This window comes from Chenopodium album, chromosome 21, assembly GCF_948465745.1.
Source record: "Chenopodium album chromosome 21, dcCheAlbu1.1, whole genome shotgun sequence".
In the NCBI taxonomy this organism is placed as follows: Eukaryota; Viridiplantae; Streptophyta; class Magnoliopsida; order Caryophyllales; family Amaranthaceae; genus Chenopodium; species Chenopodium album.
This window is the reverse complement of record NC_137854.1, coordinates 7,460,294-7,485,488: the sequence shown is the minus strand read 5'-3', so window position 1 is coordinate 7,485,488 and position 25,195 is coordinate 7,460,294. Positions and strand designations below refer to the sequence as shown.

The following is a 25,195-nucleotide window of genomic DNA, read 5'->3' as shown; positions in this document are numbered from 1 at the left end:
AAATTCCCTTTAATTTGCAACAATATTTATGCAAATTTAGCTTCGCTATGTAAATTTTGTCTTACCGTTGTATTTTTATTACTTTCTCTCTCTACTTTTTTGCATACCCCATTTAAATTTACCTTTCCAATGTACTTTTACTACTTATCTAAGTTACTAAGTATTTAAAAAATTTTAATTCCCGTGAAATTTCACCTAGACTATCAATAAGGGACGGAAGGGAAATTAATTATTTTCACGGGCCACAATTTTTAAAGGAAATTAATTCTAGAGAGGCTGTATAAATTTTGATTAAGCTCGACTTGAACTCGAGCTCATGACTTTTCTTATCAAGCCTAGCTCAAACAAACTAATACTTAGCTCAACTCGTTCACAATTTGACATCCCTAGTGTTGTATAGCATTATAGCAACATGTTGATTGTGTTTTATAACATGTCACCACGCTACACCATAATGTCTCTCAAATGGATTAATTAAGGTTATGTTCTATTCAACATATTTTAACATCTTTCAAGCAAAATAAGTTTGAGGATGCAAATTTTTTTACCTTCCGTCTACGTCAAAGTTCTAAAGAATCTTATTCGTTACCTTGATCAATTAAGTCAAACAACTCCGTAGTCAAGATTTCAACCAATAGACCTTCAACTTATGGTCTATTCAGTTCAGCTTGATTACAATTTAGTTCAGTTTGATTCAACTCTAATAACTTCACTTCAGTTCCAATCCCTTCAATTCAGTTCAGTTTCTAATTCACCTTATTACCTTAAGAAAAACCCAAAAAGTTTATCAAAATTTTAGTGCTAGTGCCATTCTATTCTATCTATCCAATGTTCCACAATACAACTCCACACTATCCCCATATTTCTCCTCTTTCCCTCCATTAAACCCCTAAATTTCTTAAACCCCTTAATTGAAAATGGCAACAAATGCAGCAATTGGGATTCTTCAAAACCCTATCAATCCAAATTATTTTACCCATTTATCCATTTCTTCTTCACCCTACTCTCCAATTTCATCACACCCATTTGTAGCATTTCAGAAATCCTACATCAAATACAAACCCAACCTCAAAATTACCTGTAATTCATCCAGACCCCACAAAAGATCTGCTTCTAAGTGTGCAAATTCCGAGGCATATGAACTTGTTCGTGGGATTTTGAGGAATTTTAGTGATAAAGAACCCATAGTATCAACATTGAACAAATATGTAAAGTTTTTGAGGACGGAGCATTGTTTTATGCTGTTTGAAGAACTGGGTAAAAGTGATAAGTGGCTTCAATGTCTCGAGGTTAGGATTTCTGGGTTTTTGTTAATTTAATTTATTTGAATTTTCTCTGATTTTATTGTAGGTATTGTTATAGAAATATGTAGTATAAGAATTTGGGAAATTTGGGGTTTTTTTTTATTGAAATGAAGATAAAGAAAACTGTGTTTCTAATGGGGTATTTCATTAATCTCTGTCTCACTTTAATTTGCCACATTGCTCGAAATACTATGAGAACAAGCATCTTATTAATCATGATAAGATGGACAAACTTCTAAAAAAAAGTAAAGAGTAATTCGGGAAAAATTGTAGTATGATAAACATGAAAAGGGTTCTTATGTTGTGGCATTGCGGAAAATATATGTGGCCTAATAAAGTGGAATGGTCGGAGTAGTATTTGTTTTATGGATACTGTTGTTAACTTGTTACAGTTGCTTATGATACTGTTGTACAATGACTACAACAGTTTGATGTTTAGTTTTGATGGATAAATTGTTTTGAAAGTACTGAATATGAAAAGGAGTAATTTAAGCTACTAATGTGCTCGAATTGGCTGCTGTTGTCTTATGTGTCCTATTAATTGTGATCATGGCTGCTATGTCTTTGAGGTGTGAAAGAAAGATTTAGCTGCCAGGGTTTAGGAATATTATGTAGTTCCAAAAGGCTATATCTTCCTTTTTTAAGGCTTTTTCTTGGTTCTAAGATTGTTGGTTTTGCACTAAGCTTTGGATTGTCTATGCACATTCATTAAGCTTGTTAATAATAGTGTTTTGGATTGACATTCAGGTCTTTAGATGGATGCAGAAACAAAGATGGTATGTTGCAGACAATGGTGTATATTCGAAACTGATTTCAGTTATGGGAAGGAAAGGTCAAACTAGGATGGCAATGTGGCTTTTCTCAGAGATGCGTAATAGTGGGTGTCGGCCTGACACATCTGTTTACAATGCGCTCATAACAGCACATCTGCATTCTCGTGACAAGTCTAAGGCCTTGGAAAAAGCTCTTGGATATTTCAATAAGATGAAGGGGATGGAGCGCTGTCAGCCAAGTATCGTGACGTACAATATACTTTTAAGAGCATTTGCACAAGCAAGGAATGTTAATCAAGTCCATACACTGTTTAAGGATCTTGAAGAGAGCTTAGTTTCACCTGATGTATACACATACAATGGTGTGATGGATGCATTTGGAAAAAATGGGATGATCAGAGAAATGGAAGCTGTATTGTCTCGCATGAAAATCAATCACTGTAAGCCGGATATAATCACATTTAATCTGCTGATTGATGCCTATGGAAAGAGACAAGAATTTGAGAAGATGGAGCAAGTTTTCAAGAGCTTGTTACGTTCTAAGGAGAAGCCAACTCTTCCCACATTTAATTCAATGATTGTCAATTATGGGAAGGCACGACTTCGGGAGAAAGCAGAGAATGTTTTCCTTAATATAACCAATATGGGATACACCCCTAATTATATTACTTATGAGAGTGTCATCATGATGTATGGATTATGCGACTCTGTTTCGAAAGCAAGGGAAACATTTGATGGGATCAGTGCATCTAAAAAGGAGTTGAAGGTGTCAACATTGAATGCTATGTTGGATGTTTACTGCTTGAATAACTTACCAATGGAAGCAGACATGCTTTTGGAAAGTGCACGAGACTACGGTGTCCACCCAAATTCGTCAACCTATAAGCTTCTTTACAAAGCCTACACGAAGGCAGACATGAAAGATCTTTTACAGAAGTTATTAAAGTGTATGGACCAAGATGGTATTGTCCCTAATAAGAGGTTTTTCTTGGAAGCTTTAGGAGCATTTGGGTCATCAACAACTAAAAAATCTGCTTCAAGAAGTACAGATAAGAGTAGAAATACAGATAGTAGAAACACAGATAAGAGTACAAACACAGATGCGACTCATACGAGTATAAGTACAGATACAAGTATCCAGCAGGCAGCTGGAAAATCATAATTGCGTATTGTTTTACGAGACTTCAGTCACCTGCTCTACAGGCTCCATGAATTCTGCCTATTCACTTAATGTTAAAAAGACCACTTGAATACTAAGGTCTAAAGTGAGTCTTGGTACCAACAGCTATCATGGCAACATCAATATTTTTCCTTCAATTTAGGGGTATGTATATTTCTTTGATCGATTATCTTTTATCGCTTCAAGCTAGCATTTTTGTTTTTTCAGAAAGCTGGTTACGTGATTATGTGCATCAGTGTTGATGTATTATTACATTATTTAAGTAAAACTGTTTCTCTGCTTCATTAGAAAGTACTGGTTCAACAAAGGGTCTTTTGTGAGATTATCCCTGCCACTTGTATAGTAAATTAGTAATATGAGTAGTACTGTATTGCCAAATTAATTTAGAATGAAGATCAGATTGTATTGTTTCACAGGTTTTCACGGACTACCAAAGTTTACTGTTAGTGATGTTGGGAAAAAAAATCATCTTCAATATCTCAACTAGAAACAACAGATATTATGCATTATGTAACACTGATTGACTCTTCATTTGGCCTACATCTACACTGAAGCATCCCTGGCCTATAATCTCACATACTCAGATATTAAAATCTTTGTCTTATGTAACGTTGATGGACTTTAAATTTGAACAAAAGAATCCCAATATGTGGTTAAATTTCAAATTTAATTCCTTCTGTTACTTCTCTTAATTTTGCTGCCGCAAATTTCAGTTGGCTTGTATCAGTAACTGTCTACTCTAGTCACAAATCTGAATGTTTCTTTATTGTTATCTGGTCTGTTTATCATGGTATCTTGGGTCTGGTATCTAGCACCGTAGAATTGCTATCACTACATTGCATACAAGTTTTGCTTTTGTTCTAAGAATGTCGGACTATCTTTTACTTGCTTCATCCTTTTTGACCTCTTTTCTATTCTTTATCTAATTTACATTTCATAAACCTTGCTTCTAGTTCATTTATCTCTCTCATCTATCTGGAAAAGAATCTTGACTAGAATTGGCTTGCTTTTCAGTTTTCATTTGAGTGGGGTGTTAAATCTGTGGTGTAAGGTCCAAGCTTTGTTTGGACATCAATATGAAGTTGAATTGTGCTCATAGTTTGCTTGTATCCAGAGTGAAAGATTTACATGTATGGTTGAAGGAATTAAAAGCAGATGTTTTTAGCTGGTCATTGCTATCTGGTTTCCGTTATGTTGCAGGCTGAATACTACAGATAACACCCAGGACATTGAAGTTTAGATTTTGTTTTCTCAGGTGAAAAGAACGAAGCCTAAGCTGCAATTTTATGTCATATGCTGGTTGCCAAAACTTAGCATGACGATGAAATATTGACATACCAGAAGCTTGGAGCTGTGATTAGGCTTGGTGAGGGTTCTTTTTTCCTTTCATATCTTTGTTTCATACCAGTTAGAGAAGTGGATAAGTGATGCGAAGTGTTTTTTAATCTACAACCAACTTTTAATATTGATCATACACTGTATATTCTCTTAAGACCTTGTCTAGAAACCTTTTCCATTTTGTTGCTTTATTTATCTGCCGTATCATATAAATGTTTCGTCAATTTTCCTATGTATGACATTACATCCTGTAGGGCTCATGTGGTGTCTCCAAGCAAGTTCCTCTATGAAGTTTGAAAGCAGTTTTGAAAGTTATGCCCCATGGAGAAGGAACAGCATTTCATGTTTAATGAGTGGCTGAGCCGCTGAGCTTTGGATTTTGGGCTTTGCCCAAGGCAGAAGTTTGTTTTGGAGGATTAAGGATCTTCCGGATAAGCATCTGATTGGCAGAGGAGCCAGATTCCCAGGTGGTCATGAACTGCAGAAAATACAGAAATTCACCAGTTAAGATTTATCCTGGACATTTAAAGGCAACCAATCTATAAAGGAAAAATCATAATTTCATCATTTTGTGTAATGCAATATTTTAATGATTATTTACCAAAAAAAAAAATAAATAAATAAATAAATTTAATGATTAAGAGAGAGAAAATAGTTAACTGTGTTAACAGGTTCTTTATATTTTGATCCAAGTTATTGTCTATTGTATGTTATCGTAATGTGCTCATCTCATTTTTCCTTGGCCAATGTTATACCATTTATTGCAGTGTTGCCTCAGTTCATGGGAGGATTGGGGGCTTCATGTTAGGACTGTCATATGATGCAGAGTCCAAGTCCAAAGGGTGCCAGGTTAGAGCTTTTTCTTCCTCCTACCAATGACACTGTTAATTAAAATGAAAGGAAAAAAAAAAAAAAAGTTAAAATAAAAAAATAAAACAAGGGCAGATTCTAATCAAAATAAACCATTCACATAAGGTATGACAAAGACCCCTGGTGAAGGACTGAAGGGTCTTCAGTGTCTTCCCACGCTACCTAGCAAATGGGTTGATACAAGTTATACAACCAATCATAATACACATGAACTCGTGGTTAAGAGCTTAAATTACTCAAAAATATGTAGCTTATAATTGTATTTTTATTGTAAGAAAATTTTCAAGCCATTCTAAGCACTTTTCTTCTGTGTAAAGCTGAATTCTGTTGTCTCTCATCTATCTTTAGAGGTGGTTGTTAGTTATAATGGGAATTTAAGAAAAGAATATACATATAGGTCTAAATAAACTATAGACACTTCATATTAGTATCAGTCTTTCCTTGCAAAGTCAAATATGAATGCAAAGTAAAATACGAGTATGTATAAATATGAATATATAAATTCATTACCATCATCATTATTAGTTGGAAATTGTCTACCAGATGAACCATGTAGAGCCAAAAAAACATGTCATATGGATTGTAACACTATGCTATCTTCCAAGACCAAGTGTTAGTCAATTACTAGTACAGTTGTGCGAGTAAACTACCAAGTGTGATTAAGATTCTTATAGTCAATAGGATTATAAAATTAATTAAAGCTCCAATTTGAGGAGTTTTCACACATGCAATCTGTTGGGTCAAATGATATTTTTTTTATGATTTAAGGAGTAAGATAATTGTCGGAAAGCTAACTACTCTCCCCATTAATCCATTATAAAACGCTCCAACGAATAACACATAAAGAGAGCATTAAAGAAAACACTAATAAAGGTCTTAAAGGGGGAACATTATAAACCAAAGGCATTTCAATTCTTTTTGGAAAAGAATGAGGATCAATTTAAATGTGATGAAGAACATTAGTGTTAATAAAATAGGGCATATTAAGCAGCGCAACTCCCTTGCAGTTTATGCAACGAGTTCAATTCGGAGAACCTTTGATAGTTACCGTGCATCAATCAACAATATCATCGACTCCGATGGCCCTCTTAGCTCCTCCCACCCAGAATTGACCATTGTTCATCATCATGTAAGGCTCTCCTACCTCTCTTTCTTTCTTTCTCTCTCTCTCTTTTTCTCCTACTGTGGCTATTGTTATTTTTAACTATGTTTAACGAACTTCTTAGTACATGTGATAACTGCTGAAACGCCTTTATTTTGAAGTAGAGTGATGATATATAATTGTTTAATTGAGCAGGTTGAGTTCTATAAGGAGAAAACAATTATGAGTATGCAGAAACTCACAGTGAGGAAACCCCCAAAGCCAGTAACCAACAGCGGGAAACCTGGCCAACATCACTAGTGTGCTCCTTGATAGTTGTTGATTCGATATTTAAGTTAGGTTGTCCCAAGACTCCCAACTTTGGTGTGTTTTCCTTTTCGAAGAAAAAAACCTTGTTGATTCGAGAAGGAATTGTAACATTAGAGAAACTCTATTTAAGACTGTGCATCAACTTTGTATATCTAAATTTTGGATTAATGGATTGTTAGTGCTTGGTTCGTATTAATGCATTCCAATTTCCAAGCATATCTATGAGGTACTAATACCTTGTTATCTTAATCATAAGAAACATAATGAAGATAACAATGCTTAAACTTTGGGTCCATCAGATCAGAGTTCATACTCTTACCAGTCACCACTAGTCCACAAGGGAAATATAAAAATGGTGAAGATAACACAATGCTAAGAAAATATATGTTATTTAATTTAGTATTGTTTATTTGCATATAATAGTTGATTAGTTGTTACTACCACCACTGAATGTTGGCCATTTTGAAGGCTACACTTAACAAAATTTGAAAATTTTTAATCAACATACAAATATAAGGATATACTTGTATATAAAATGTGATATCTTGTTAAATTTATCTCAATTTATATTCTAAAATATCAACTTCTCACAATTAACTATGTAGTAAAATATAATTAATGATGTCAGTGATGATCAAAGTAGTGGATGAAATTTTTTTAAAAAAAAAACGATGTCACTATATTTTAAAACAGAGAAAGTATACATTGTTATATGTATCAATAATCGACAACTTAATTATACGTGTGGAATTATTCCACAACATTATCATCGTCGTCGTCATCATCACCAAATACATACAATAAAAAAAGACAACTACAGAAAGTCATTTTTGTCGAGCTGTGCAAAGACAATGAATTGAACTATAACATTACTGTGTTAATATCAAATAATATCGTGCACTACTTCTTTGTGTATATTGTTTTCTAGTTAATTACTTTCTTCATAATTTGCATTTTAAGTAAGTTATGAAGAAAGTAATAATACATCGCATGTGATGCTGGAAATAAATTAATAAACCACTATGTTATCATTCAATAAAGGTTAAATCAACCTCCAATAGAACATTAAAAATATGATGAATTGATGATGCATCAAACTGAATTGATTAGAATTTTGCTCTTCTTTATAATTGGAATATGCAACTACCTAATGACCTAAGAGACCTTGGGCTATGCTAATAAGAATTGGGGTATATTGACAACTTCCGAAGCTTAGTCGGCCCAACACACTTACTAAGCCCAATAGGCCCACTTAAACCCTAATAGGGTCACATATATAAATGTTCAAATTCCTCCAAAACTCAAATTTATTTGTGCATGTCATTAGCAGAGCAAACAAAATCAATAATTTGCTGAGTTTGAGTTTGAGTGTTGTTTTCAAATAATTTTAGTTGTTTGTATTGCTAGATTTAGATTATTTTAATAGAGCAAACAAAATTATTTAGAGTGAGGGATAGCTTAAGTGGTTAGAGCTTTCCTCCCAATTCCAGGAGAATTTGGGATCGATTCTCATCCCCACCCTTGTGGCTCTCTTAACACCAAAAAGTTTAAAACTCGATAATAATGCATATATACATACATATTATTATTCGACTTTTTCTCATCACGTGTCACCATTCTCTTGGCTCATGACACGGTATATATAAATCATGTTATACGTACAATACAAGTATATAACTAACACGTTAAGTGACTCTATATTTGTTTCGTCCCATAGAATAAAGTCATGTGATTGTAATATAAATATGGTGCAACCAGTATGTAGTACTGTCCTAATTAAATTGATGCTAATGCTAGTGGTAACAATGGTTCCCTTGGTAATCAATAATGTCTTGATTAATTTTGTGTATTAGCATATTAATGTATTAATTAGTTATCACTTGCTCCGTCGACTTCAAGGCATCGTGCAAAGCGAGGCACAACTTCTATTAACAGCAGATAGCCTAATTAGACTATCTACTTATACAATTTTCTATAATAAAAATCATGACTATGCCGCCTGCCCCTAGATCTAGATTTGTAGTACTATGTTTTTATATTACTTCGGATTTATCTACTCTTATTCGATTTTTAATTTAAAATAAATTGATTTTGTTGTAGTTTGTATCAAGTGCTTGAATTATGAATTGTACGGACTATATAGATGTATAGAGTTTTTGTTATTAACTCAATTAGAATTTTTATTATTAGGGTAAGAAGTTATTCATTCAATTTGAATGTATGTTGTTTGCTAATAGCATGGTAAAAATTACTTTGTATTTACTTTGCATAGTTATAATACAACTAATGAAGTCAAGGATACAACTGGTCAAATTATTTGTAATAAATGTCAGTCGTTCAAAACTTAGTACTCCGTATATAGTAATGTTATTATAATGTCTATGCAAATAATTTTATGAAGTTTCAAAATCATATTCTTAGAGAAAAGCGATAGTATATAGTGATACAATAACAAAAATATCTGTGTGCCAAATGAGTGTTTTTTTTTTGCCCATTTTACTTTGGTCTTGTAGCTAGTTTGCCATTTTTATCAAACAGATTGCAATACTATTAATGGAATGCATATATACTATATATATTGTTTAAGTATTATTTCCAACATAACTTTGGCCCATTGACAGGACTTGAATTAATCACCATCTATGGTAAATCTTATAGGTCCTAGAGATTTATTGGAAACATTATTAATACTCTGCTCGAACTAGTGTAGCCTTGTAGGGTATTATCTAGTCATTTATTTTTTACTTCGTCTAATAATTTAAGCTTAATATAATAATTGACGGGTTAATTTGATCAATATATCATTCTATACTTTGTAAATATATATTAGCTATTTTTGTGTCTTACAAACCTATATCGATCTCAAAAAAATTATAAAAAAAAAACTCAAATTAAACCATATAATAAGAAATAGTCTTTTAGGATAAGGTCTTTTTTAATTTATTTTATACACTTTTTACGTAACAGTAATATGCATGCATGTGCTGATGGCCTAGCCCGGTAATAATCTAATGAACGCCTTGATTATTACGTACTCTACTTCGTATATACAAAGTATATGCTTGTAATAAGATATTATACTATAGTATTTGGCTTATTATATTATTAGTGGTCAGATCTGCAGAACATAGAGCTATATAAATCATAGAATTTTGCTACTATCATTTTCAGGAGCTCTTCACTGTTGTGTTCTATCTCCCTAGCTTTCTCCTGATTATTACACAACACAAATATTGTAAGTCCCTCTCTCTCTCTCTTTCTCCCTTTATCGAGTCAGTAATGTTTCCGCATTTTTTTAATTACCTGTAACATATCTTCTTGATACAATAAGTGGTCACCGTGTCCTATTTATAATTAATCTGGTAATTTCATTATTGAACTTTTTTTTTATAGTAGAGATAAACAAGCATTTGATTCATTTGAATCTCTTTTAATTTCTTTAGTACGCGTATGATAACCTAGTATCAATCAATGAATGAGCCTCTTCTTTGTGTAGTACAGACGGACAAAATCAGGTTCACTAATGAACCTTCTTTCTCCATAATATGGATAAATAGACATTTTTCACAGATAAATCTCCTTTCTTCGATCCATAGTACATATAGACATGTATCATTGTATCAATGATCAATTTATTAATAATGAACCTCACTCTTTTTTGTTAATCTATTGACTATAGTATAGGGATAACATAAACATAAAACATATACTAGGTTCATTATTGTACTTCATCTCCATCAAAGAAATTAAAAAAAAAGCATTAGGTTTACCAGTGAATTAAACTTTTTTTGTTTTTTTTTTGTTTTTTTTGTTTTTTTTTTTTTTTTTAGTTGAAATCTTTTCTTAGTGTTATGTATAAAGAAGAATTAGGTTTATTGATGAATTGAATTTATTAATAGCTAGAGAAAATTAAAGATTGTCAATGGAAAGACAAAATCAAGTTTCTTTGATAGCTTTGAAGAAAAGGAATATAAGTTAATAAAATGATTATTAGAAAATTATTGTGATTAGTGGTAGGAATGGATGGTCATGATTAAACGAAGTCAATGGTTAGAAAGAGACTTTTCACCATAAGATAGATACGAATATGCTTTTAAAGTTTAAGTTATCTAAAATGTCTCTTTCTAATGTACGCTACTTCGTATTTATATATTATTGTAAGTTGTGTTACGTGTTTTTTGCTTGGCCCGCTAGCCAATCTAGACGTCTGCTTTTTTATTTCTTCTACATGCCATCTAAGAAAAAAAAATATATGCAACGAAAAACCATAATCAATTTACTTTTTGGTACGGTCATTTGAAGTCCAAATTTATAACTTGGTAATTTGATATGTGAAGCAGATAAACAAACACCAACAATATGGACGCAAATGGCATCTCATCTTCTTGCAACAACGATGACAACATCTCATCTTCTTGCAACAACGATGATATCTCATCTTCTTGCAACAATGATGACACCATCTCATCTTCTAGCAACGACGATGACACCATCTCATCTTCTTGCAACAACGACGATTCCAATCCTATATCTCATGATGAACAAATGCGAGAGGTTACAGTTAGATTCGTACAAGGGAGCGTCATATTCAATTTTTTCAACCAAATTATAAGAAATGGTGTTATGGCCAATATCATCCAAGAGATTGAGAATCGTAACCTTAGTATCACGAACTACAATGCTATTCCTCTCAATGGTGGTACAACTTTTGATATAACCATTGTGGCTCAGGTACGTTTATCTTCCTAGAAATAAATACTTCCTCCGTTTTTATTTACTTGCAAGTTGTGTTAAATCACTTTTTTACCTTCGCTAATGATCTCTTAAAAATGCGTGTTTAAAAGATGTGTTGTAATTAAAAAGAAACAAAGAAAGTATAAATCTGTATTATAACATGGATCTTGCTAATAAGCACCCGGAGCGTTAGATAAGGAATAATTATATTGGTTAAAATAGTATTAAGTTAGGAATGCATGATAAAATCACGCGTCGTTCGGTGTAATTAATGTTAGTTTTATTCTAATATTTCCACTTTTAATTCTCTTATCTAGTCTCCCGGAAACTTATATAACATTTGGTAACCAATTTGATAAAACTTAAGTGTATGGAATACTAGAAAACTTTACTCCGTAACCGACAACTGAGCCATAAAGTTGTTCCGATCCGAACTTGCAAAATCTCTGTGTTTTGGAACTTGCAAATTGCAATGATCATACTTTCATTGTTGTCCTTTTACGGAGTACTGTAGTAATATAGTATGGATTATGGAGTAATTATACGAGTAAATAAATGCTCAAATTTGATCGATGTAGAACTTTGAGCAATAAATGCCTCAAGTATATATAAATTACTTATAAAAGTTGGTAATCAAAAACTATATATTGAGACAATTCTAACAAATATTTACATAATAGATTTAATCTTATGTATAATTAAATAACAAAGGCCAAAGTAATGTATGCGAATACAGTACTGAATAGTGCAAAGTCAAACTGGACATTATTTTGAAACATAGGGAGTAACTTACTACAATTCTATTTTTTTTAAACTTGAATACTTATTTGCTTTGAACAAGCCAATAACTCAATATAATGATTTATTACTCGTATATACATATCATGCTAATTGGAATCAATAATTGAAATACACAATACCAATAGTTGCAATTTTCGTTATTAGTGGTAATATCCTTTTACCCATATTCATGTATATGTTGTATGTGAGACCTACCGTAGTTTACATAGAAATGTTACTTTAATTTACTCTAACCATATGCTAAGCCTTCGAAGGTTATTGATGTATTATATACTTCGCATGTTGTATTGATAACATATGATTTTTCATTCTACTTGCAGAAGGAGCCCAATTTCAATATAAGCCAAGATGCTCTACTACAAGACTTTGTGAACGATTTTCTTTAGTCCATCTGATTAGATACGTTAAATTACCATATATATATGGAGTAATTTGTTACCATCTCTCATTGCTAATTAAATTACGTTTAATTTGTGAGCATGTTGTGAAATTAAACACGGTAAATTAATTAATTTCAGAGGCTACCTTACTAATCATCATGTTGATAGTAAGCTAGCTAAGCATGTTAGTTGGACTCTTACGGTTTGATATTATATTGCGTGCGGTGTAGAATGTTGAGATTACTTAATCCCTTAAGCTAATATTTATCATTGTTGAGGATCGGCATAGCCTTTTTAAACAACACATATAAGTTTCCAACATTGATGAGAGAAGAGAGTAAATTAAACACTTTATAAAGCTAAGGATTACTCCTATTGTTATATGCATGGTTTTGTGATGCAATCTCCTTTGAATTATAATTAAAATGAACTCTCTTTTTTATATGCGGGTGCGGCCCAAGCTCGTATTTAATATTGTATCAGATGCTAGTGCATGCATGACACAAATTACCAACTTAAGTTATAATACTTAATTACCCTTTTGCTTTAGAGCCGCGAAACTTAAACTAAATGCATTTGGCTAAAGCATTGCCAATTTTCTTAGTTGATAGCTAGGAAACCCACCGCGCACTCCTTAATCAATTTCAATCTTAATATAAAAGTTGGTAAAACATGTTCGGCTCAATTTTTTCCAAATTAGGTCATGTTCTTTTGAGCTGTTGTAAACTATTTTGTTGAGCATTGCTGTATTGAGTATTAAAAGTCTGCTCTGCTCTGTCCTACTTTCCTTAGCTTAAATCTACTCTATTCTGCTCAGAAGCCGAAAATAACAATGTCTAAGTTAAAAAACTTCCAAAAAAAAAAAAAAAAAACTAAACAATACTTTAGTTAATAATAAATTTTGCTGCATTAGAGATAAGTTCCACAGTGAAAATAACTATGAAATTAAGCCATGTGCTGGTCTTTCATTGGTATGGAGTGAAAACAGTATTATTTATTGAAAATACAATGGATGAAAAAATATTTCCCATGCACCTTAATTTGGCCAAATAGACAGGACACAGGACCTAATGAACGAACCATGCACCATGCATGCATGCTAAGTTTGATTATTTATAGGTCCTAAAATTCATCAATATTAATACTTTAACTACTACTAGTGTTTTTCCAAAATTTATACATTGCCCAATATAAGCTAGCTACTCGTAAAAAATGTTGTTGTCGTCACTCGTCAGGTTAATTCAAGTGAGTTCCAGCTATATTTTCGTGTTACAGATCTGAATCTCTTAAATAATACTTAATCTCTTAAATAATACTATTACCATAAATAAGATAATTAAGGTCTTGTTTAAGTTTATCAATAAAAAAGTAAGCATCATCTCCCCTCAAAAAAAAAAAAAAGTAAGCATCATCTTCTGCATGGCCAATAATATAGTAAGAAACAAATGAACACCTTGATTTTTATTTTATACGAGTACAATAAAACATTATTTAGCGTATTATTTAGTGATAATCAGATCTATCTTAACAAAATCGCGTTCAATAGATGTGTGCAGTGCTACTATGTTTAAAAGGAGCTTCATAACTGATTCTGTGAAGTATCTTTATCCCTCTTTCTCTCTCGTTTCTTTTCATTAGTCGTATCTCGTATTGAAGAAACACTCTAACCCAAAAAATTACATGAGACAAAGTTTAAAAGGGATCATACATGTGAGGGGGAGTATTGAAGAATAAAACCTCCTAAGTATCACCACATGTAAGTGTCCCACATTGGTTGAAGAAGAGAGTCTTTAACACTTTATAAGGCTAAGGAGCTACTCCTCTTATTACCATATGGTTTTGGGATGGAACTTCCTTTGATCTTATGAAGTGGACTCTCTCTCTCTTGGTTTGCGGGTGCGGCCCAAGCCCGCGTTTAACATGGTATCAGAACCAGGCCCACAGTTTGGGATCTTTAATGGCTTGAGTATATTGCCAGGCCCATGGTTTGGGACCTTTAATGGCATAAGTATTCTGGGCCAAGTTAAATTGGATCAAGTGATCCTTGAGTAAAGAGACCTTACATGTGAGGGGGAGTGTTGAAGTGTATCACCACATGTAAGTGTCCCACATTGGTTGAAGAAGAGATCGACTTAAACACTTTATAAGGCTAAGGGGCTACACCTCCTATTGCCATATGGTTTTGGGATGGAACCTCCTTAGACTTGTGAAATGAACTCTCTCTCTTGGTTTGCGGGTGTAGCCCAGAGGGACCTTACATGTGAGGGGGGGTATTGAAGAATAAAACTTCCTAAGTATCACCACATGTAAGTGTCCCACATTGGTTGAAGAAGAGAGTCTTAAACACTTTATAAGGCTAAGGAGCTACTCCTCTTATTGTCATATGGTTTTGGGATGGCACCTTCTTAGACTTGTGAAGTGAACTCTCTCTCTTGGTTTGCGGGTGCAGCCCAGACCCGCGTTTAACACTATCGATGGATATGAAGCTCTTCCTACTCACAATTTTGCGACTTTTTGATTGTATAAATTAAAGTAAACTATACACACAAGTATATAATGAAAAAAAATTACATTATATAGGATTCATTGTTTTTTCTCTGTGACATAGTGTGACCGTGGTTACTTAGCTTATTCAGGGGTTACTCGATCAGTCGGTTAAGGATTACTTATTCTGGGGTTATTCAGTCATCAGTTAACGCGTGTTCGCTGGAATTACTTATTTAGGAGTTATTCAGTCGGTGAAGGGTTAATCAGTCGGTTAGCACGCTATCCGTGTGAGAGTAACCTCTGACCGACCGAGTAACCTCTGATAGATCAAATAACCCCTAAATAATTAACCCTTGACCAACCGAGTAAGCTTAGATTAAGTACCCCTGAATGAATAATCAGCCACATATAAAAATTTGTACAAAACACTTGCTTTTTCTATGTGGTTAATTAGCCACACTATGTGATTGGGGTTACTCATTTGAGCTACTTATTATTCAGGGGTTACATCTTAATTAGGGGTTACCCAATTAGTCAAGGGTTACTTATTATGGAGTTACTCCATTGGTTAATGCATTTTCATCGGGGTTACTTAGTTGGTCAAGGGTTACTTATTCTAAATTACTCAGTTGGCCAGCATGTTTTTTGTGTGAAAGTAACCCATAACCAATCGAGTAACCCTTGACCAAACAAGTAACCCTAAAATAAGTAACCCCTATAAGCAACCTCGGTGACACGGTATGATCATTTTAAAATTCGAGATGCATTCTAAGTTTGAGAATTTATAGGTCCTAAAATTCATCAATATTAATACTTTATACTATCGCAGGGATTGACTTTTTTTTTTTTTTTTTTCTCTACCTTTATAAATTGCTCAATCTAAGCTAAAAAATGTAAGTTGTCAGGTTAATTCAAGTGAGCTCCATATATTTTTTCGTGTTACATACAGATTTGACTCTTAAATAATACGTAGTAATATTAATCTCATAAAGTCATAAATAATACTATGAAGATAAGGTCTTGTTTATTGTTTAAGTTTATCAAAAAAATAAAGTAATCACGCATCATCTTCTGCATGGCCAATAATAAATTACATTACTCCGAAATAAACTAATAAACACCTGGTTTAATATTTCATAGGCGTACAATAATACATTACATTATTTAACGCATTATATTAATGATAATCAGATCTTAAGGAAATCGATGGAGTTATATACTTGGTAGATGTGTGAGTTCATACTACCTGAGTTGCTGTATTATCTCTCCCTTTCTGGTAACAATACAAGAACTAGTACTAACTCTTGTCCATCACTAGTTATTGTAAGTATCTTAATAATCCCTACTCTTTCGTTTCCTTTCATTAGTCGTATGTATTTCCTCCACTTTTGTTACTAGCAATACATTCTTTATGTTCTATATATATGCAGTTCTTCCTACTCATTGCTTGGGATCGGACTCACTGATCGATCTGATAGTCTTTGGTTAACTATACAAGTACATTAGGAAAAAAAAAAATGCAACATGTAGGATTTCGTTAGATTTAATTTAATGTATATTGAGTTCGGTTCATAATATAAACCATTTTCATGATACTTTTTTTCATTTACAAATAAATATATATATTGATGTTATGGTCAAAACTATTAATTGAGACTTCCTAGAATAGAGATAGGAAGGACTAAAGGGAGTACATAAAGTATGTAGTTGATAGATAACCCAGTCTTAGTATCGTCTTTAAAAATTTTGAAATTTAACATGGGTCAACCTTTTGCTATATCGACATGTTTTTCTTCTTAAGAAACTACTTTTGGTTACAAAGAAGTTTGAAGTCGAAAATTTGAACTTGTATTTTTGATATGTGAAGCAGACAAATATATCACATCAATAAGGGATGTTTCTACTATGTCATTTTTCAAAAAATGACACCATAACATGATGAGGTGTCATGTTATGATTAGTCCATTTTTCATTTATTTTTAAATACCTAAAAATACTATACATGTATGTACAACTGTAAATACATGTATTTTTTTTAAATAATACGTAATTATAACTTTTTAAAAATTTATTTTTATCTTATTAAAATCATTTTTAAAAATTAAATTCTAATTAAAATTTAGAAAATAAAAAATTCATCATTGTTCTTCAATCATGATTTTAATTTAAAAACCCCTATAAATCTTGTATAATCGGAATTCAGACCAAACCAACAAAAATCCGTTCAAAGATCGGATTGATTGCATTGGTTTTCGAATCTGCTTTCATAATTCGTATACAAATTTCGTTTTAGGGTTTGATTGATAGTATTTATTTATGTAAAAATCAAGTTGTTTGATGGTTTTGAGGATGAAAATAACCTTAGGAGCGTGTATTATGATGATTTAAAACATAAATCTTTCAATTTTTTAACAGGTCAATGGATAATGAAGGCGTGACTTGCGTTTTAGAGTTCGTAATATATTTCTTTCGCAAACCTGTTAGATCCATAATCGAGGCCTATGATTATTGTAATCTGTTTGTCGTTAGGTAATTACCTGTATTTAGTTAGGTCATTACTTAAAAAAATTAGTTTTAATTTGTAATTGGAATTCGCTTGTGGCATTCATTAGTATTAGTTTTGGTCATTACCTAAAAAATTAAGTTTTATGTTATAATTGGAATATGCTCGTGCTCAAGGCACATATGAATTACCTAACAATTGCATTTCCATTTTTAGAGGAAATCATAATTTTACACTAAACATATAACCAAAAAAAAAAGTTATGGAATTCTTATCATATCATTTTGGTAAAAGAAGATTTATAGGATTATTATCTTATTATATTTTGGAAAAAAATATTTTTGAAATCTTGGGCATATAAATTAATTAGTTCCTGTAATTTCGGTATATTCCTAACTAGTTGTTTATATGATTTGTATACAAACATAGCTTTGTTAATTGTTATATATATGATATCAAAATATCTAAGTACGTTGTTACGAATTTACGATTAGTACTGAAGCTTTGACATAAAAAATTAGTTTTGAAAGATTATTATTTTGATATATATGTGTGTGTGTGTCAAAAAGAATATATATATATATATATATATACATATATATATATATATATATATATATATATATGATATCAAAATATCAAACTACATTGCTACGAATTTACAGTTAGTGAAGGTTTGACCGAAACATTTAGTTTTGGAAGATTATTATTGATCTTAATTATAGTTTATTGATAGCATTCATCTAAATTTTTGTCAACTGACATATCCATAATAACGTTTGCCCCTTTTGTTTTAGCAATTTTATAGAGAAATATTCTCTCTCAAAAAACTTTCTTTTTTTAAAAAAAATATCATAATATTAGGAACCATCTTTATATATATATATAATATCCATAATTTTAGGACCCATCATTTTTATTATCGTTAAGGAACATGTTTTTTGCCAATTTTAGATACATCATATATTTATATTTTTCTTTACACGATTATGCCTACACATATTATGAGAAAGTATATCATAATTTAATATTTTGTCACATTTATAATATAATAAGGTTAATATATACTAGAATATAAAAAACATTGTTTTTCTTAATGTAATGACCAAACATAGTTTAAGTCATTATCTAACCCGCAAACAACTTCGTGAAAACTTAATTACATTTATCGGATCAAAATGCGACTACTTCATCTTCTAGACACAAACTTGATAAACCTTGTTCTGTGACAAAATTACACAATTTGAGTCCACAAAAATCATATTTTCAAACGATTCAAAGCGGAATTCATCCTTTACAAACACTTATAAATGAGATTGTTGTCGAGATTTTTTTATGAACAACAACCTAAAATCAAGAATGGCAAAAAATCCAATTTGTTTACGAATTTCTATCTCGATTTTAGTCAAAATTTGCAAATTCATCAACAATTAACATTGATTTTGGGAATAGGAGACTAATCTATGACATGATTGATGAACAATATGAACAATATGAAGTATGAACATTGATGAACGATTGTTGAACAATATGAACAATGTTGAATGATTTTAATTTTGTGATTTTTAATTATAATTATAAATTCAAAAATTAATTAATAATACAAAAAATAGACTTTTATAATTTATAATTATATATTTTTTTAAAAAAAAAATACATGTATTAAAAAGAATACAAAAAAAGAAATACAATTTTAATACATTATGGATATTAAATATAATTCAAAATGAAAATAAAAATACTAAATATAGGCCAATCAAACTTTGCCACATCAGCAAATTGTGGTGTCATTTTTAAAGAATGACATTGTAGAATTTTTACATCAATAAGGCTATGGATGAAAATGATAGCGGCATCTCATCTTCTTGCAAAGATGATTCCTACTCTATATTCAGTGATGATGAGCAAATTGCAAAGATTAAAGTTAAATTTTCAAAAGAGAACATTCAATTCAATTTTTACAACCAAAAAATACAAAATGGTGTTTTGGTCAATATCATCCAAGAGATAGAGAATCGTAACCTAATTATCACCAACATCAATGCTCTCCCAATCAATGGCTCATTTGATATAACCATGGTGGCTCAGGTATATTTATTTTCGTATGAATATAAATAAGTACTCACCATAACAATAGTTCATAATATACAATTGATTATTTTTGTAATGACCCAAGACATTCCTCCTTTTCTTTATAGTTGCAACACACACTTAATCACGATATTTAAGAAAAGTGAATCTCACATGATATAATACACTTAAAATAGGATTAAGAAATTGTTTTGAATTTAACAAGTAGGTCATGTGCTTTAAATAAAGGTATTAGTACAATTTTCACCATAAAAACCTTCCTTTTTGGTGTGTTGTAACTATTGTGACATTTCCGTTTTAGGAAAGCGTTGTAACTATAAAGAAACGGAAAACGTATATAATTTAATGTGTTGTATACTTGTATTGATAATAATATCGATCATTTTGCCATCTATTTGCAGAAGGAGCCAAGTTTCAATATGAGCCAACATGCCCAACAAGATTTTGTGAACGATCTTCGTTCTATCTGCCAATTGCCATTAGATATTTTATAATTTGTGATAGATCATGGTGATTTCTCTGCAAAATACGTTTGTGAGCGTAGTAATCTGTGAACTAGGCATATAAATTTCAAAGGCTACCTTACAAGTTATCACGCTAATAGTAAGCTAGCTAAGAACGTTGGACTAGCTCTCACTGCAAGTTTTTTAAGACTAGTGTAGCATGGTGGCTTGGATTTATTCCCTTAAGAAGTAGTACATCCTCCGTTCTTTTTTACTTGACCTGCTTTGACTTTTACACTATTTATCACCCCTCCTTTGACCGTCCTTTGTGAAAAATATGTGAGGAAAAACATATTCATGTAGGACCTTTTTGAATTCATCTCAATAAGTACTATCATAATACGTAGTATATAACTTTTATAATTTTTACTTATGTAGAATTAAAGTTATTGATCATTAAAGTTTTGCATTGACAAGCGTGATAAAAGAAACAGGTCAAGTAAAAAAGAACAGAGGAAGTACTTGTATTTATTTTCATGTTGAACTATTATTTTTTTTTTATTTTTTTTTTGAAAGCGAACTGTTAATTAATCTCTCCGTTTATAAATAATTTCTCCATGCGCAGAGTTTTAGGAGAAATTGAAAAAAGTTTTAAAATATAGAGATAATGTAATTGGGTTACTAGAAGGTAATTTGGAGGAGAGAGAATGTAGAAGTAATAAAATTGGGTCCCACTAGTTAAAGAGAAATGAATTAAATACTATAAAAACTTTTTAAATAAAGAAATGGAGTAAGTATTTAAAAACTGCCGCAAAAGAAAAGTGAAGCAAGTATTTAAAAACGGAGAGAGTAATTGGTTATAAGCTACCCCGTAATTGGAATTTCAAACTCTAATTAATATATTTGGTGTACTGTTTGTTACATGTTTTGTAGGCATGTTTAACTTATCAAGTTCATATATAAACCTTGACCTAAACTATAGGCCTATAGCACAATGTTTATAGAATACACAGATTAAAAATAAAAGTGTTTATTAAATATACACTTTGTTAAAGGCGGCGAATATTGACAAACATTAACTCTAATCTTATGATTCAGCATAAATTAACAGATCAAAGTTGAACCTAATCATAGCTGCTTTAAACATCATATTTTAAAATGTTAGACTCTAATAACCCAAGACTATGTATGTTAAATGTCGATTTTAATAAGCAGATTAAGCACAAACCAATGTGAATCAGAAATCAAATTGATCAATAAAACAAGTAAGATGAAAAAAAATTCTTTGACTGTTAATAAAATTCAAGTCATCTAAAGAGTTGGTAGACTTGAAAAGTAAAAATAAAAAATAAAAAAAAAAAAAAACAAAAAAACCTCCCATTTCACATACCAATCAAGTCGAGCAACTGAGCAAGTAGCTACTAATATATATATAGTCAACCTTTGACTTCCTAGTACTACAAGATTAGTCAAACTTTAACATTGAGAAACTTTCAACGCGTAGATTCACTGACCAAACTAAACTCCCTCATTAATCCATTATATAAACGTTCCAAATTAAACCATATTCATAAACAGTTTTATATATTCTAACTCCAAAAGGAGAAAACTATCATATATTAAAAATTCTCCTATAAATAGAATTTGGGAAAAAAAAGTATACTACGTATAATGAGGAAATCCAATGAAATGAAGAGTTTAAGCGTAAATGCAGATGGAAAATTCAAGCGAAATTATTCCCAACCTGAAATTTATACAAGTTTTTCTCCTAGGACTCCAAATAAGCTTATAATCAGCTCCTCCCCTGACTCTTATTCATATTCGACTACTCACAATGTAAGTCTTTCTATCAGTCTATCTCTTTCTCCTTCCATATATACGTGTGGGTGTACCTAGATAATTTTGCATGCTCTCGAGCACATGTTATAATTACAGTATTGTATACAACAAGTGTATTTATATACAACGAGTGTATTAATGGGTTTTATTATTTGTGTGATTGTGTAGGTTGAGGCATATAAGAAGGAAAAAACGCGGAAGCTCAATATAAGGAAACCACCGACGCCAAAAACTAACCCGGGAAAACCTGGCTCACATAATTAGACACTAATCACTACGATTAACATTTGTACATAAATAATACGAAGTATTGTTTTTTGGCTGAAACTTTGATTAGAAAACATGTTTATTGTCCTTTTGATTTGGCCACCTAGACATTATCACATTAATAGTATGTATGAATCTATGTTCAATTCGTAGAGTTCTTGAAGGGTTTCGAATTGAACCCCGGCCGGATATATGATACAAATTATAAATACCTGATTTTGTATCATGATTAGGACTATGTTAATGTAAGAATAATATAGACTAATAAAGTTGAGACATTGTATTGCAAGAAATGCAAAAGATATATCCAAAAAATCTTGGTTTCCATTCATTTAAAGAAGACTATTCAATGGCTACAATAAAATTATATATATTCGTAGCTATTGTAATTAGTTCTAATCTTGGCCCTTTATTTTTAATGTTCAATCTTATTCATTCATCAATTGACTTTAATTTTTAATAAGAAATGAAAAAAAAAAAAAAAAAAACAAACAAACAAAACAAAACAAAACAAAAACAGTTATGTAGTTTCTCAAACAAAAAACTGAACTTTGCCGCCACTAATGCATATACGTGTAATTTCTAAGTTTAAATAAATCTCTCATTTCCATTAAAAATCAAGATTTTGATTATAGTTTGTTACCAATAAACCCAATCTACATCATTATATATATTACAAGGTCCATAGATTTTGCATCAAATTTATCAAACAATGAATCATCTTCCATAAAAGAAAACCAGAAAAATTGAGGAGTAAAGAAGATGATGAAAAATTGTGAGATTTGTCTCTAATTTTCAAGAAAATAATCAATTGGCATTAAAGATAAAAAAAAAAAAAAAAAAAAAAAAAAAAAAAAAAAAAAATATTAATCATCAATACGATAAATTAGAAATTTCATCCTAGACCAAATTTTGTTTCTATTTATAAATATGAAAGATGAACTATGGAGTAGCTAGGTTGATTGTAACATAGGTGTTGTCGATTATAGTTTGAATTAAAATCTTCCGTGATTAAGGTTTTTACTTCCTATCGAGTCTAAAATTTAAATCAAGCAAGTTCCTTGTGTTTATTCAATTATCAGCACTTAGACAAAAATATAGTATGATGTATACATTTATTATTTTCCAATTTCTTCCTTAATCAGTTGCATTTTTAAATTTTAAAAATAAATTAAACAATTGTGATTTGCATGCATTTGCTGCTGTTAATAAACTAATGAGCCCCTATGTGAATCGAAGCTGCATGTACATTATTAGTCAAACACTCAACCAACCTAAGACAATCATTTTATTATTTAAAAAGCGAGTAACAATAATATACAAACTTGTATTATTGAACTAACTAACGATTCTTATATATATATTCGTAAAGCTCATCATTCATCCTAAGACAGTTATTAGAAAGCAAAAGATAATTTGTAAGGGGAGAAATGAATAGTCAAATGGAGCACTTTCAATCTAAAAAACCCAGCTCCAACAATGCCTCTCTTACAAAGCAGGAACTTGTCATCTCCGCTGTAAGTTCTCCAACACTATAAGTGCATGTTGTATATGTAAATTAATACTACCTCCGTTACATATTATGTTCATCTTTGGGATATTAATTGTAAAAAGTAAAAAATAAAAAAAAAAATCAAAAGTTGTATATACTACATAATAGGTAACAGAGGTAGTAGTAGTACTATGTACCTTTTTCTTATTTAATACTTTGTACATATTTTTTTTTTTTTTTTTTTTTTTTTTTTTTTTTTTTTGTTGTGTGTGCATGAAAATTGTTTATAATTACTTTGACGTACATAGAAAAAGTCTTGATTAGTAATAATATTATGGACAATTTTTATGTCTAATTGATTTAACTAGTTGTCTACTTGTCTTAATTTATAGGTAAGACATGTTGAAGTATACACTGAGAGCATAACGAGAGAATTAAAAGCCAAACCTCCAACACCAACTATCAAAGCAGGAAGAAATGGCCAAATTCACAGCTCTCAATCTTGACGAAACTTGCATGCAATAATAATTTAAAAGTCAATTATATAATGAAAATTCCAACAACAAATATCGATCATTTTGATCAACTTTGTAATATACTCCGTATTATGTAACACTTTATATTTTGTTTTGATTAGTATACTTCTTAAGTTAATAAAAGTAATAATAGATCTTGATTTTAGCTTAGTGTGGAGAAATTGAGAGAATAAATTTGAACTGATAAATAATGTGATTGTAAAATAGTTACGTAACGTAATATAGTACATTTGATGGGAGTATTATGTGATTATTTATGTAATTACATCATTAGTCTCTTGAAGCTCTTGTTATTACATACAAATAAGTATGTACAAAGTACATATACTCTTTTGTACTTGTGTTTGTAGTTGTACTATTACTTAATTACTACAAACTTACTTCAAAATTATATACGTATCGTCCAATCGAATCCCTTTTAGATTTTTTTTTTTTTTTTAGCTCTGATATACATGTTTGACAATGTAAAATCTCCATCATTAATTAATATATTAATTTTAATATATAATTATACGTTAAAAAATAAATCAATAATACTCATATTGTTTTGCCAACAATTGTAGACCTAACTTGTTAGTTGTTACGATTGTGTTAAGAACTTAAGGTTGTCGATGATACTTTCACATGACAAGAAACTGTTGTACGTCTCTGTTGTTATCTCTTCATTAGTTTGTTGCGTAATCATTGTTTCATTGAAGTTATTTTTAAAGAAAAGTCGTGCTTAGTAAGCATGTGCTTGTGAATAA

At 31.0% G+C, this 25,195-nt stretch overlaps 1 protein-coding gene across 1 annotated transcript; it reads left to right on the top strand.

Moving 5' to 3' along the window:
- The first annotated feature begins 821 nt into the window (after positions 1-821).
- LOC145601559 (pentatricopeptide repeat-containing protein At4g39620, chloroplastic-like) lies at positions 822-7,040 on the top strand. Its single transcript, XM_081657597.1, has 7 exons — positions 822-1,289; positions 2,052-3,401; positions 4,513-4,623; positions 4,850-5,098; positions 5,363-5,444; positions 6,473-6,594; positions 6,763-7,040. Exons 1-2 carry the CDS (start codon positions 918-920, stop codon positions 3,237-3,239), a joined length of 1,560 nt encoding a protein of 519 aa, XP_081513723.1. The 5' UTR covers positions 822-917; the 3' UTR covers positions 3,240-3,401; positions 4,513-4,623; positions 4,850-5,098; positions 5,363-5,444; positions 6,473-6,594; positions 6,763-7,040.
- The last annotated feature ends 18,155 nt before the right edge of the window (positions 7,041-25,195 follow it).

Coding starts and splice junctions, on each gene's coding strand:
- LOC145601559 (XM_081657597.1), top strand. CDS start 918: ATGGCAACAAATGCAGCAATTGGGATTCTTCAAAACCCTATCAATCCA. Junction 1,290..2,051: donor AGTGGCTTCAATGTCTCGAG/GTTAGGATTTCT, acceptor ATTGACATTCAG/GTCTTTAGATGGATGCAGAA.